Source organism: Petaurus breviceps, unplaced genomic scaffold (assembly GCF_028583685.1).
Source record: "Petaurus breviceps papuanus isolate PSGF00001 unplaced genomic scaffold, PetGlider_PUasm1.0 551, whole genome shotgun sequence".
NCBI classification, from domain to species: Eukaryota; Metazoa; Chordata; class Mammalia; order Diprotodontia; family Petauridae; genus Petaurus; species Petaurus breviceps.
Window position 1 is genome coordinate 29,453,566 of NW_027186372.1, and position 16,370 is coordinate 29,469,935.

General features: G+C 41.6%; 1 protein-coding gene across 6 annotated transcripts in view; it reads right to left on the reverse strand.

The window, feature by feature from the left end:
• The window catches only part of LARP1 (La ribonucleoprotein 1, translational regulator), a 59,334-nt gene that overhangs the window by 26,077 nt on the left and 16,887 nt on the right, over positions 1–16,370 (reverse strand). Inside the window, exon 1 of one of the 6 annotated variants that reach the window (XM_069102523.1) lies at positions 7,882–7,951. The exons of the other annotated variants lie outside the window; for them this stretch is intronic. Within the exon in view, the coding sequence (XP_068958624.1) occupies positions 7,882–7,945 (64 nt within the window). The 5' untranslated portion in view covers positions 7,946–7,951. Of the gene's footprint in view, positions 1–7,881; positions 7,952–16,370 lie in introns of those variants that run through there. 6 annotated transcript variants of the gene reach the window in all.

Consider the following 16,370-nt stretch of genomic DNA (forward strand, 5'->3'; position numbering starts at 1 on the left):
GTACCCCGGAAAAGTGGAATGGGCTTCCAAGAATTTAATAAAGCCTAAAACCAGCTTGGGTGTCTCCCAAGCCTGGTGATATAGGGACCACATCACTATCCTTGAGGTTCAGAGATTATTACTGAGGGACAATCTTCCCCCAACCACACAGGAGACCCTTGCCTAAGAATAAACATGGAAAGAGGTGGTGAGGAATGAATGAGCCAAAATTATGTAAATATGTAGGTAGTAATATGGCATAATGAGAATCAAGGCCTGGGTGGGAGTCCCAGTCTGTCACTACCTGGCTGAGCCTCAGCTTCCTCCTCATAAAAAATCAGGAGGGTCGTCTGAGGTGGCTCAAGTGGTAACATTCTAAGACTCTATTATAGGTCACAGGCAGGGAACCTTCTGGGATTTTAAAGAGGAAGCCACTTCTACCACCAAGCCACTCCCTCCTACCAGTCACTAGTCACTAAATTCCCAACATAGCCAGAGAGATCAATGACCTTAAAGCCAGAAAGCCCTTTTAAGACTCAATACCCTGAGGTTTTTCTCTCACTCACCTCCCACCCCCACCTCTGCTGGCTTATTCACATAGCTACCAGCTGGGGAAGATGACATCTCTTAGACCCCCGAGAGGGGAGAACTCACTGAGCTGATTATGAAGGAAATGTTCTACCCGCTTTGGTCTGACCACTGTTCCCTTAATGGGTAGAAAGAGTCCCCACCCAGCACTTTACCACCACATTCCTAACACCAGTCCCCAGAGAAGACACTGCTACCTTTAGAGCCACCCCACAAAGGTATTCTACAAATCAAGCCTGGAACTGTCACTGATCCCCCCACTCCAGTCCTCCTCCTGGCCCCCCAAGCCCTCCTTCCAGATGCACAGTATTTTCACCCACTCAACTTTCTTTCCAACCAGGCTGGCGCTGCCCCAACCCCTGATAGCTCCTGATAACTTGGTGTGATTACTGCAGTATGTGGAAAGAGCACTTAGACTGGGGTCAAAGGTCTGGGTTTGAATATTAATTGTTGAATATTCATGTATCTGTGATTCTGAGCAACTGGACTGCTATGATTTAGTCTCCTCACTAACAAAAACAAAACAAAAACCCAGGAATGGATTACTTATGGGCTACCTAACAATGTTGTTATGAGGAAAGCACTTTGTAAACCTTTATAGGATCAGAGATTTAAAGTCGGAAGGATTTCAAAGGTCACCTTCATTTTGCAGATGAGGAAACTGAGGCACAGAGGTAAAGTGAATTACCCCTCCTCTAAGTCACAATTATTTTAAGAATCAGAGACAGCATTTGAACCCAGATCTTCCTGACTCTAAGCCCCTTATTTTATCCATTTAACCACCTAGCTTACTCTCAAATTAACAACTCTAAATCACAATTAGGTCTGTGGGAGAAGTCTTTTTTTGTTTGGCGATACAGCTGTGAGCTAGCTACTCTTATAATGACTAGGCCAGGGTAGCTACTGTAGACCAAAACACAGATGTCACACCTCTCTGACCCCACAATTTTCCAAGTGAACTTCTCCCTGCCCCTGATGTCATAGCATCTTCCAAAAACTTTGGAGCACAAAGGTAGAAGATGCCAAATTAAGGCATGTACTTGGCTGGTTATATGCCAGCATTAGATCTGGAGTGAACCTGGGTTCAATTCCTGGCTCTGATACTTACAGAATACCTGTATGACTTCAGCCAAAGTCCCTTCCCTTCTCTGAGCCTCCATTTCTTCACTTATAAAGTAAGGGTGAAAACAGACTAGAGTATAATTAAGGTTCCTTCTAAGACTTAAATCCTATGATTCCAAACTACACGAACATCTGAAACAAAAATTTACCCTCCTTGCCACGTCCTGTGGTCTCCCTGTCTTCTCACTTTTGGTATGCCTTTACACTCAACAGAGTCAGAGGGTCAAAGCACTGGGAGTCCAAGTGTTTTATAATTAGTTGGGGAACAAGTCTAGGAAGTAGAACAGACTGAGGACCTTCCCAAGTTAAAACATACTACCTAAAAAAAAAAAATAAATAGAGCAATTCACACTTCTATAGTGGACCATGGCCACAACAGTTTATAAGGAAACTTCTTTTGAATGATCCTGCAAGAAAAGTAGTGGAATTATTATCCTTAATTTGCAGATAAGAAATAAACTTTTTTTCTGCTAAGTCTGACATCCAAGATGTACAAGCAATTGAGAAAAATAACACCAAGGACCATTCTGTGATAGATAAGTCGTCAAAGGTTAAAAACAAATTATCAGAAGAATTATAAAAAGGGGGAAGAGGTGTCAAAAATGCTTCAAATCACTACAATGGAAATGTAAATGAAAATAACTCTGAGCTTCTACCTTTCACCCATCAGACTGGTAAGAAACAGTGTTAGAGAAACTAAGGAAAAACTGGCACAATACTCATTGCTGAAGGTGTGAAATGGTCCAACCATTCTACTTGGACTTATACTAGAAAAGTCACTAAATTATTAATTTCTTTTGATCTAGATATCTGGGTATTGAGCATATATCATCACAAGATAAAAGGCATACATAATAACTATTATTCATAAATGCACTTTCTGGGAGGGGCAAAAAGTGGAAACAAATTGGGTGCTTATTGACCAAGAAATGGTAGAAATATGGATTTTAATGAATTACTGTGCAATAAAAATAACAAAAGATTCAGAGTAACACTGAAAGAACTGCATGAGGTGATGCAGTCAAGTAAACAGAGCCAAAAAAACAATATACATGAGGATTACAATACCATTTTTTAAAAATACTGAAAAGGTAGCCAAACTCTAATTATAATGACCAATCAATCTTGGCCCTGGGAGCAGATGATGAAACACACTTCTTTTATTCCTCATACAGAGTTGGGGAGCCACAGATGGGCAATAATGCATAAGCAGTGTGTTGGTTTTACTTATTATTTTTTATAAAGGGTTCACTGGAGATAGAACAGGAAATAATTATGATACAGTAACATAAGAGATCAATAAAATTACTCTTCCAAGTTCACGTCAATCCTCCTGTACTGAAATTCTTTGCCTAGACCTGCTCCTTTTTCAGTTAAGACTTTTACAGAACTTCCACTTCTAGCGTGAACAGACTGGGCCTGAAGCATGGTCCACACAGCCCAGACCACCAGTCACCAGTCGTACCAAGAGGTCAGTTTAAAACATCATGCTGTGTCAGTCCTGATCTCCTGGGGGATCTCCATGAACTACATAGCCAAGATCTTACCATTTATTCCTTTCTTTACTTTCCTAATCTGTCATAACACCTTTCCCTAAAACTGTAATAACAGTATATGTGGGTAGTGGATTTTTTTTTTAATTAAAGGTAGCCTCTGATGCAAAAGCTGTCAATAAGCATTTAACAAATGCTTATTATGTGCCAGGAATTGTGATGAGTGCTGGGAAAACAAAAAGGGGGGTGGAATCCTTCCCCCTCCCAAAACAAGGTCCTTGCCCTCAAGGAGCTTAAATTTAAATGGAAGAGACAATAAGTAAACAGTTATATACTAATAAGTATACGAGGAATAGGGAAGACAATCTGAGGGAAGGGGGAGGAGGGAAGACAGATTGGTTAGGCTCCCAAAGAAGGTAGGTTTTGCTTTGCAGAATATTTCATTAGACTCCAAACCTCTCATTTTATAGATTTCAAAGACAGTAAAACTAACTCCCTGGGTTATCCAACCCCTCAATTTGTATGGATAAATGAAAAGTTGACTTCAATGATAACAGCATAAATGCCTTTCAAATCTACTTTATATTTAAGAGAATAGACACAAAATTGCAGAGCTAGAAGCAAGCATCCAGCTCAAGCCCACAAAGGAAGAACTAAAACCCAGAGGAAGGGCAATGACTCAACCAAGGTGATATATTATCAAGGCAGCTTCAGAGTGAGGTTCTGCAAATTTAGTTCTGCAGTGAGAGCCCCGATTTCCTACTAGCAATAGGAACAAAATACAGAGGATAAGAAATGGTGAATGTATTCAGGGTCATTTCTATCTTTCAACAGAAATCAATCATGTATTAAAATCCTCCAGGGATCATGAGGGTGGGGGCATGGAGAGAAACAAGGAAATTTGAAAATCTCAAGAAGAAATTTTACAGTTTCATGAATTAGGCAGGAGAGAAGGGGCTTGGTGTCTGACTTGGCTTCATTTGCATTTGATGCAAAAGAAGAGGCTGAATGAAGCCAAGCTAAGCCAAGCCAAGCCTAGGGCCCTCTCAGGGCCCCCTCTGAGCTGACTCAGCAATCCAGGCCCCAAAAGGGGAGGAGACTTTCCCTGTTCCAGGACCAGACATTAGGGAAGGGATTTCAAAAGTAGTGTGTGTTAAACAGTGTATATTCTATGCACAGAACTCATTGCAGTATGCACAGGGCTCTGAATAGCTCAAAATAAAAGACTGCTTAATGAATGAAAAAGTATGAACTATCAGGAAATGCCTGAGCATAAACTACACTCCTCAGTTCACTCCAATACAAGGATGAGAGAGCAAGACACCAGTAGCAACCACCCTCTTCCTCCCACCTTTTAAGGAAGCCCCACCGGGTTAAACTGAAGCAAAAAGCCTCTAAGATAACAAGCAATTCCACAACCCGTATCTGGATGCTTTACAGAGCTAAGTAATGGAATTATTAATTTCTATGGGAGAGAAGGGGGGAAATCCATAGAGGATGCATTTAGAGCAGTGTAAGTGAAAGAGGGAATGCCGCCCAGTCTGGCTCAGTCCATTACACCAAAGGGTCTTCCAGAGCAGCTTCAGAGGCCTGGGGGTGGGGATGGGGGAGAAGAAACACTGGTAGCAGAGTTCTAAAAGCCAGAGGGCTGAGTTCACAGGTTACCTCAATTCAATCAATCAATCAATTAACATTATTAAGCTCCAACCAGTGCCAGGCACTATAGCTAAGCACAGGGTACACAAAAAGATGCAAAAGATAGTCCCTGCCTTCAAGGAGCTTACAACATAATGGGAGAGAAAACATGCAAACAAATTTATAAAAAGCAAGTTACATACAGGACAAACAGAAAATAATTAACAGGGGAAGGCACTAGAACTAAGAGAAGCTGAAGAAAGGCTTCCTGTAGAAGGTGGATTTTTGTTGTAATTTAAAGGAAGCCAGGGAGGTGGGCAGTTGGAGTGGAGAAGTGAGAGCATTCCAGGCATGAGGGACAGTTAGAAAGTCTGTCAAGAGCTTCCATCAACAATATCCTTCCTTCATGCAAGAGATCTCAGACAGGAAAATCCACCCCCAAATCCAGTTTAAAGAAAACCCTTCCCTTCTCTGAGACTCATTTTGCACGTGTGTAAAATGAGAGTGCTGGACCACTTCTCCTTTCCAGCTTTAATTTTTTTTTAAAGATTCTATTAACTCCCTTCCACATACATTCAAGTTCCTGTTTCCCAAATAAAGTCTCTATCACTTATACCAAGCATGGAATCAAAGCCCCTTTTCTAACTCTCAGCTGTTCCCTGTTAGGGTGGAAAGAGCCCTTGGCTCAGAAGTTAGAGAACCCCGAGTGAACTCAGGCAAGTCATTTAGCCATCCAGGTCTGAGCTGTAGTTTCCTCATCAGTAAAATTAAAGGGTCGGGCTAAATAAACAGCCTCTGAGGATGCCTCCCAATTCTCAATCTACAATTCAGTGATCCATTTGGTCCACAAAGTATTCCCAGCTTGACAAAGACCCAGTCACTGGCCCCATTACCCACATTAATTAATTAGTTTTTGCTCCCAGTGCCCTTGGGTGAACAGTATTTCCTACTCAGCTCCGGATTTGAGTCCCAAAAGGCTGGATTTTTTAGGACAGGGAAGCCACCTCCCTTTTTCCTGGGGCTCAGCCCTACCTCACAATAGCTTTGGATGCCTTGAGTCATATTGGTGAGTACCCTTCCAATTCCAGTTCCCTTTCCTCCCCACTAGGGTCTTCTCCACTAGAGAACACAAGACAACTGGGGAGAATCAGAGACCCTCACCCCACTCAAGGCAACACAGAAGAGAGAGCAGAGTATGTTTCACTGAAAAGAACACTGGACGTGGTGCTAAGAGGACCCAGGGTCTGAACTTTGGTTTTGCAATTTATTACCTAATGACTTTGGATGAGTCACATAACCTCTACACTTCAAGGTTCCTTAGTTGTAAAATGAAACTGGATTAGATTAGTGCTTCTTAACTTTTCTTGTGTCACAGATGGCAAGGTCCCAAAGGCAATCAGGTGAAGTATATGGACCCCTTCTCAGAATGGTTTTAAATGCATGAAATGACATATACAGTATTAAAAAATCAATTGAACTTAGTGACCAAAATATTACGGATCCCAGGTTATGAACCCTGGAACAGATCTCTACTACCTTTTCTAGCTAAACAACAACCTGGATCTTACCAATTAGGCAGGTATAACCCCAGACAGACAAGCAATGGGGAATCAACATGGGATTTAGGGAAAGGAACTAAGGTTATAGGATAAAACTGCACCCCAACTCCCTACCCCTACTCATGTGAACAAAGCACCTTGGTCTGGATCAAATGAGTAGGGAAGTACACAGGCAAGGCCAGAACAAGGAGAGGACTCCATCCCACTTGCACCCCCATCGAACAAGAGGGAACAAGGTGGCAGAGTTCAGGATGACTGTAGTACCATCACTTTCCCCAAAAGGTAACACTATCCCAAAACGAAATCTGACCCCAGAAAATACTGACAAGCCCTTGTAAGAGCAACAGTAGTCAGAACCAAACAGCCCAGTACAATATGAAAAAGCACCACCCTATGCTTATCTGTGAAATGAGTACAGTGAGTGAGACTTTCGAGCCACTGCCAGGGCTGGACTAATCACTCAACAGTTCAACTTTATGCTACCAAAGCACCAAATTACTCGTACCCATCTCACAACAGGTAAGAAGTCCAAGATTACAGCATGGCCCCCTGTTCAACTTCACACTGCACTGATAGCCCTCCTCCCAATATGACAACAGATATTAGCATAGTGGACCTAGGGTTCACAAACCAGTCTGTAAGAAAACCTAGTGGTGGGTGCAAGGGAAGTGGTCAATGAACCTGGATAGGAAAAGATTACATCTTTATGTCATTACAACTGGTTTCCTCTTCAATACTGTATTTTTCATTTTATGCCATTTAAAAACATTCTGAGAAAGAGTTCATAGACATCATATGGATTGCCAAAGAGATTCTCTTTACAGAAACCCCAAGTTTGTCAGAGAGCTAACTTCTCCTGAGCAGACTGGACTGTAGTAGCAACTGAAAAGACGCACACTACCTGTGTCTTAAACCTCTGCATGAGGTCAGGTGAGAATTGGAAAAGGCACCCTTCTCCTGAGTCACCCTAGGGTTACCAGGTGTTTTGACCTTTCCAGGCTTAGGAGACACAAAAACCTCTCTAGGTGAAGTTTCTTCCTGTGACCCTTGGCCAGGGCCCTCTAGCTCCTGAATTTCAGAAAGCAAAGTAGAACTGCCTGAAGGACTAAGGCAAACAAGGAGAGAGAGGAAATATGGGGAGGCATAGTCCATCTCTCCACCTGTGATCATCCATCACGGTCTGGGGATTGAGTGGTGGTGGAGCCTGTGAAATGCTAAGTGATTTTTTTAGCGGCCAGAGTGGGGTAGAGCATAGGATAAGAAGCACAGACTCCCCCTACCATGCAATGCTACCTCTGATTGCAAAGCAAAGAGACAAGCAACAGATTGACCTTAGGACCGCCTCACTTTGTATTCCAAATGCTGGCTACTTTTCGGGTTGGCTTTCAGAAACACCGTCCCTTCCCCCCCCCCCCACCAGAGGACCAATGAAAAATAAGTGAAAAATGAAGGGGGAGGGGGAGAAGAGAAGGGAGAGAAAGAGAAAACACCCAAGAATGTCAAACCATTTTCTTCCAAGTCCACTGGAAGCCAGGGTGGACGGCTGGGCTGTGTGTGTCCCTCCCTCATCAAGGCAGCTTCTGGGTGGAACAATCATGTGACCCTAGGCCAGCCATTTGAGAACCCCAGCCAACTATATTTAGTTCACAGTGACCTGGATGGCTCAGACCCCCCCTCCCCGCCCCTGCCAGAGATAAATGTATTCCAAACCCCAATCCTAAAGTCTCTCAGGTTCACACACCTACCCCCCAAACCAGCCTAAGTAAAACTAACGAATGTTAGCTTTAATCACTACCACAGTGGTCATGCCAGCCCTGATGCCCTCCTGATCCCCCTTCACTGATGGGGTGGGTAGAGGAAAAAAAGGAATGTGGTAGGAGTCACATGCCTCCCAACCCCAGCCTCCCCAAAAGCATACCCAGCTAAATTTAGCCATATAATGGTGAACTACCACAGACCACCCACCACTGCCTCTCTGGCCTGCCTGGAAAGGAAACAAGCCAATGCTTCCCTTCTAAGGATCTCCTGTTCTACTTCTCAGCCTGAACAGCCCTGGAAAAAGGTGTGTGTACACAAGGTTGGGGTGTGCGTGTATGTGTGTGTGTGTGTGTATGTGTGCACGCACTCATGCAGCATCACACAATGTGGAGACAGGGGTGTTCAGGTAGTATTATTATTCCTGTTGTCAAGATTTCCCCATCTTTCCAGAGTTTCACTGAACCTGGGGTGCACCTTTCTGTGACATAAGAAGAGAAACAACAGGAAAGCTGGGCAAATCAGGTTCTCCATATTCTAGATAACAGCAACTGTTACTGTAGAGGAAAGGGCACGTGTAACCATAATGTCCAATGTTGGCCCTAAAGAGAGGGGGAAATTCATTTCCTTCCTTCCACTGAAAAATTGGAGAGACTGGGTAATTGTCAGCTCTCTTGTTCAACTTTTGTTTTAAGTGAAGGAAACAGTATGGTATAATAAAGTCTGGAGTCAGGGGACCAGGGTTCAAATTCTGCCTCAACCAATACCAGCTGTGTGACCCTTGTCAAGTCTACTAACCTCTCTCAGCTTTGATGTCCTAATCTGTAAAACATATATAACAGCCCCTATGTCCTCGAAGGGCTGCCATGAATGTGAAGCACTTTGCAAATCATACAAGCATTTACAAACTACAGAAATTCTACCTTTGATACTTACTAGCTGTATGACCCTGGGCAAGTCATTCTACCTCTTTGTAACTCAGTTATCTTGTCTGTAACATAAGAAAGAAATAAAGCTTCCTAGGTAGTGGGTATATCAAAAAATAACTGCAACATGTGTGAAAAAGGGCCATCTACAAAAACTTTTGTTTTTTTTTTAAAGAAATATGTAGATGCTACTAGATCTATAACACAAAGAGATCATAAAAAAGGGGAAAAGCCCCACATGTACAAAAATATTTGTAGCAGCTCTTTTTGTGGTGGCAAAGAATTGTAAATTAAGGGGATGTCCATCAACTGGGGAATGGCTGAACAAGTTGTGGTATATGAGTGTGATAAAATACTATTGTGCTGTGAGAAATGATGAGCAGGCCAACTTCAGAAAAATCTGAGAAGACTTACATGAACTGATACAAAGTGAAGTGAACAGAACCAGAACATTATACACAGTTAACAGCAACACTGTACAATGATCAACTATGACTGACTTAGCTCTTCTCAATAGTACAATAAGAGAATTCCAAAAGACTCATGATGAAAAATGCTTTTTACACCCAGAGAAAAAACTATGCAGTTTGGATGCAGATAGATGCATACGATTTTCATTTTTTTCCTTTTGCAAAATGTTTCTTTTTTTACAATATTACTAATATGGAAATATGTTTTACATGACTGCACATATATAACCTATATAAAATTGCTCACTGTCTTAGGGGGGAGGGAGAAAATTTGGAACTCAAAGTTTTATAAAAAATGAATGTTAAAAATTGTCTTTATGTGTAATTGGAAGAAATAAAATACTAAAAAGAGGTAGAAGAACATATAGTCTTGTGAGAGAACTTAGAAGGTGGGCAATATATGTTCAAGTTCCATCTCTACTACTAATTTGCTACTTGACTTAGACACGACATTTTCCCTTTCTGAGCGTCAGTTTCTCATTTGGTGCATATAAGGATAGTGGACTAGAGTCTAAAGGTCTGACCTGATTATAACATGCTCTTAAGACAGGGTAAGGACAGAGCCAAATCTGCTTCACAGTCCTGGTCTCTCTCTCATTCCCCAAGGGAAGTTGGTTCTCTCTATGGTTTTCATCCTCTCCATTTAAACAATTAAAGTTAAATGCCATCCTGAGTGATTTCTAAATCTTGGGTCTTAGTTTGGGATCCCAAACTAAGATCCTTTCTGGCTTTTCCACTTTCTATTCTAAGGTCTCCTTTGGCCCCACCATTCTGTTTTATATGTGTCAAAACTGAAGAGCCTATGATGGCCACTGACAAAGTTGCACTAGCTAGCTGATTAAGATGAGAGGCCTTTGAATACAGTGGTCTCTAGCACATAATTCCATTTAATCGTAGGTGCTCATTCCTAATTCTTAACTGTTCATAGCTATTATCTCATTTTCTCTTTAGAGACTATGGTGAAAATAACATCTCAGAGTTTCACAGAGTTTTCTCCATCCATTATCTCATATATTCCTCACAATAAATTCTACATGGAAGCCACAGCAAGGGACTCTGCGGTTCAGAGAGATCACTTGTTCAAGATCACTTACGCAGTTAGTAAGATGCCGTTCTGGGATTTACCTCCTCATTCTATTCCCTTTATCGGGCTGTAAAAAACAATGTCAGTATTTGTGGGGCCCTTAAAAGCCCTGCACACAACGGTGACTTAGGCCCCAATGGAGCTGGGACAGAATCCTCCAGAAAGGCTGATGAGAGCTAGGATATGTTGTAGGCAATAAAGCCCCACCTCATCTCATATATTTTTCAACTTCAACCCATGTAAGAAAGCAGAAGGCTCGCTCTAGAAAAGACCACAGAAATAACTTCACAGGAAAGAAAACTGAAGCAAAGTTTTAGTTTTAGGTTTTTTTGGTTTTTTTTTGTACAAGGTCATACAGGTAGCTATCAGTAGAATTTAGAAGTTAAACTAGAGCTTTTGATTCCAAGCCCAGGACTTAAAAAAAAAAAAAAAGCAAAAAACCCAAACCCCACCACACGGCTTATACTCTGCCCTAAGAAATTTGGGTCTAACTGGGAATACAATGAACTGGGAGAGACCTTCAAGATTAACTGAGTACACTTCAAAGGCAAGACACTAAGGCCTAGAGAAGACAGGTAGCTTGCCCATGGTTGGTCACAAGACAAAGATTTTACAGCTCACAATACAGGAGAAAAAGTACCCAATCAGGAGGTTAGCATTAATCTAAAATAAATGCAAAATTCCAATGTGGCCTGGGGCACTTGGCCTCCTCCAAAGTAAATACCACTGACCCTCAGTATTTCACAGTATTTGTGAAGATCAAAGAAAAGACTTATATACAACTTTATGATTTTCTCTTTTGGGGTGAAAATTTATACACTTTTTTCAAATTACATGTAAAAACTTCTGGTTTTTAAAAAGTTGAGTTTCAGATACTCTCCCTAAGACAGCAAGCAATTAGACACAGATTATATATGTGCAGCCATGCAAAATATATTTCCACATTAGTCATGTTGCAAAAGAAAACAAAGACCAACAAACAAACAAAAAAAGAAAAATAAAGTTTAAAAAGTCTGCTTCAATCTACACTGAAATTCTGTCAGTTCTTTGGAGAAAAGCATTTTTCATCATGAGTCCTCTTGAGATAGTCTTGGATCATTGTATTGCTGAGAACAGATATGTCATTAACAATTCTTCATCATACAATATTGCTGTTACTGTGTACATTGTTCTCTTGGTTCTGTTCATTTCACTTTGCATCAGTTCATGTTAAGTCCAGGCTTTTCTGAAATCTGCCTGCTCATTATTTCTTGTAGCACAATAGAATTCCATCACAATCATATACCACAACTTGTTCAGCCATTCTGCAATTGATGGGCATACCCTCAATCTCCAATTTTTTGCCACCACAAAGAGAGCTGTTATAAATATTTTGTACAAATGAGTCCTTTTCCCTTTTCTTTGATATCTTTGGAAAACAGAATTAGTAGTGGTATTTCTGGGTCAAAGTGTAAATACAGTTGTTCTCCAGAATGGTTGGATCAGTTCATAACTCCACCAACAATGTAAGTATGTTTCAATCTCCCCTTATCTCCTCTAACATTTGTCATTTTCCTTTTAATAGCCAATCTGATAGGTGTGAGATGAACCTTATGATTATCAATTATTATTATTACCCCTAGTATTGGGTAAAGTAGAGGTGTTAACAAAGTAGCCCCGATTGTTGTGACTGCATTTAGAAATCCATCATAACTTGGCCTCAACCTGAATTTATAGACCATAACATTATTCCCTAACCCAAATTATGGAGCTTAATTGTTATCACTAACTCACAACACCCCATCTTTTTCCCCTTCTTTCCTTCCTTACCTCAGCCTCTGCGAATCCCTAGTTTCCTTCCAAAGTCAGCTCAAGCACCATCTTCTGCGTGAAGCTTTTCCTGATTTCCCCAATTTGGTGCTTCCCATCACAAATTACCTTTTAATAATAATGACAATAATAATAATAGCTAGCATTTATATAGTACCTTAAGGTTTGCAAAGCTCTCTACAAACATTATCTCATTTCTGGGAAGTGGGTGCTATTATTATCTCTATTTTATAGATGAAGACATTTGAGATAGAGAGGTTAAGTGATCTGCCGAGGTTCACAAAGCTCTCAGGTTAAGTTTGCACTGAAGTCTTCCTGAGTCCAGGTCAGTACTCTGTGTACTATGGCGCCACCTAGCTAAGTGTAGACTGAGATGTACATAACTGTGTCCCGGCTCATCAATATGGCAGCCAAGCAAGGTTTCCTTTTGGTCTTTTATCTACTCGCTCTCTCCACTATAGCTCTCAGTGGCTGACATGCTCCTACAACGGAAGCCTCTATTCTGGTCAGACCAAGGAGTATGCTGTGATTGGGGTAAGAAGGGCATGACCCCACAGGCAAACATACAGATCATACCAGGGTTAGTAGGCAAGTGAGTATCTGGTTCCAATTACACTTTTATTCATATCTGCTTACAGCAGAAAGTCAGTTTCCCCAAGATCATGGGTTCTTTACCCAGGGTCCCTGAACTTAAAAAAAAAAAAAAAACATAACGATTTCAACATAGTTTTTACTGTAATCTATGTATTTTGAATAATAATTCTGAGAGGGGGCCACTGGTTTTCCAGATTTCCAGAGTGATTCATGACCCAAAAAAAGGTTAGGAATCCTGGGTCTGTAAGTAACCAAGTTCACTGTGGTATCCTTGTTTAAATCATCTGGGGCAAGAAAATGGCAGTGTGCATCTGCCTTAGGAAGGTCCCTGGAAGGGGCAGAAATTAACTCTGTGCCTCCCCCCAAGACAATGAACAGCTTCTTTGAGTGGACAGGAGTCTGTATTTAGGGGCCTTATGTTCATGATGCTAAGCCCTGCCCAACTCACTGTAACTCACTCCTACCAGAAGACAGTGCATGACTCAGCAGCCTGAAAAACTAGCAGGCCCCTCCCCTCTCAGAGCTTCTGTTTCTCTCAAACCCCAATAAATGAAGAGGGATGCAAAGGCTAACAACACAGAAGAGAGGTGGGGATGGGGAGGAGAGAGCCCCCTAGACACTAACAAGTAGCTGTTTGGCTGGTCCCCCTTCCTTCAGGCAAACAGGTGTCAAGATTTACCAATGCCTGAATATCACAGAACTATAAGGCTAAAGCCAGAAGGACCCTAAGGACCTGTCTGTTCCATCCACTCCCCACAACTATTTTACAGATAGGGAAACCGAGGCCACAGAGAAGTAAGCCCAAAGTCAAGAAGCAAAGTAGCAGCTGAGTCATGGCTCAAAACTAGGCTTGTTTCTCCAATCTAGCGGTATTCCCCCCCCCCCCCCACAACAGGTTCATATAAGTGCTCATCAGTAAACCCCTACATTCAATAATAAAAAGAGCCACCAGGGAATCAGAGAATCACAGCTCTACTACTCACTACCTGGTTGACCTAGGAAAGCTATTTCACCTCCCTGGTCTTTGTTTCCTCCTCTATAACATGAAGCTGTTGAACTAGATTATTCTAAGGTCTGCTCTAGTTCTATATCTTAAATATTATTCATTTGTGACCTGATAATTTAATCTATTGGGGCCTAACTGGCACAGCAGCGGGGTAAGTTGCCTCCATGAACCAAGAAGAAAATACAGGCAGAACCAATCATTTTTGTATAACATCACTTCCTTTCATTCAAACAGCCATCAGTTAAATCAAATTAACTGAAAATGGTCATGCCAAACTCACTTGCTACACAAGAGTAAGGATCTATATAAAAGTCAAGACAACCACCGGTTTTCAGATTTTTTAACAGTCAGCAAATGCTGAAAATAGCTTAGATGATGAAATAATGAAAAAAAATAAAGATAAATGATGAAAAAAAAAACCACCTTTCGAAATCAACTCTAATACTTCTCATTTTGCAAGGGAAGAAACTGAGGCCTAGAAAGGGACAGTGACCTGCTCAGTCACATAATGAGTTAGTGACTTAATACTTGAATTCCTAATTCTCTGACACCCAGACCCTGAGTGTTCTTTCTACATCCTCACTATTCATTCTGTGCTCGGCTATTTTTTGGTGACTATTCTGAGGTCTATCCCACAAAGACAGGGATTGTCACCTTATTTCATTTGTACTCCCCCCTCCCTATCCCCACTCTATAGCTCTCAGTGTCTGACATCTTCCTACAACTGAAGCCTCTATTCTGCTCAGGACCAAGGAGTATGTTGTGATTGGGTTAAGAAGAGAATGACCCCACAGTCAAACACACAGATAATACCAGAGTTAGTAGGCAGGTGAGCATCTGATTCCAAGTATCAAAGAACATTCAGAGCAAGAAGGAATCTCATGACAAAAAATATTAGTACCCAGAAGTACTGGGCAGCTAGGCAGAATAGTGCTGGGCCTCTCAAGTTTTTTTCACTTGAAACCCTTTCAGTGCTTCTTAAACCAACCCCAGTTTAAGAAGCAATGGAATAGTGATAGAGAACCAGGCCTGGAGCCAGAAAGTTTTATCTTCCCAAATTCAAATCTGGCTTAAGACATTTACTAGCTGTGTGACCTGGCCAAGTCACTTAACCATTTGCCTTAGTTTCCTCATATGTAAAACAAGCTAGAAAAGGAAATGGAAAACCATAGTATCTTTGCCAAGCAAACCCCAAATGGGGTCATGAAAAGTCAGACACAACTGAACAGTAACAACCTGGAAGGAACCTTAGAAATCATCCAATTCAACCCTTTTCCTTTACAGATAAGGAAAGTGAAAGAACTTACTTCTCCTCAGGTCACCCAGAATTAGGCAATGGCACAGAAGGGATCTGACCCCAGGCCTATCCCTTGAGGCCTTGCCTACCACACCACACTGTCTGAGGGAAGAGAACAGAAGGGCAGTCAGAAAAGAGCACTGACAAGCAGGACAGTTTTGAAAGCTACAGAACAAAGTCATTCTATACTTAAAAAGCCAAGTTGTACTTAACAGCAACAGTTTTATGTACAATCCTAATTTTCTGTTTGACCATGTATATGGAAATTTCCATTATGGTTGGTGTTTAAACTCAGCATAAAAAAGATGTAATCTAGGGAAAAATGTCAAAGACTGCCTCATGTTCGAGACCAGGGTAGCAGGGCTTTTGTAGAAAATGAGAAACAGGCCTCGATCATACAGAGACAACACCAAAGGGGTGATGTTGCTGGGTATAAAATGGGTTGTAGTGGTAGGCTCTTAGAGAATACAAAGACAATATTGTAGAGAACCCAGAATTCAGAGTTACTTCCCTCTATTCCCCCCCCTGCTCATAATCCCCAAATACATGTATTAATTATTCCAAGAAAACACAAGCTGGACTCCTTCCCACAGGCCTTGGGTTCACATAAGCACCACTCCCAGATCTGCTGTTAACCAGAAGCATGGAATTCAACAAGTCCTTTAATCTCATGTGTTAGTAAAGTATCAGACTATATCTTTCTTTTTTTTCTTTTTGGAGGGCAATTGGGGTTAAGCCACTTGCTCAAGGTTACACGGCCACATTTGAACTCAGGTCCTCCTGACTCCAGTGCCAGTACTCTCTATTCACTGCAACACCTAGCCCCCCCCAAGACTATATCTTTCTTGACTAAAAGACCCTTTTCGAGGTGTTTTAGTTCAAAAGCAGTGCCAGATGAAAGAGCTCTGATTCATGATGTGGATGGGTAACCTCGACTAAGATGAATGGCAACTACCCTGAAGTCTTCATGGCCCTCCTCCCTCCCTCCACATGGTAAATATAATAGAGAGAGTTTATTCTTCGAGGTGTTCCTTACAGCAGTGAAATCATGGG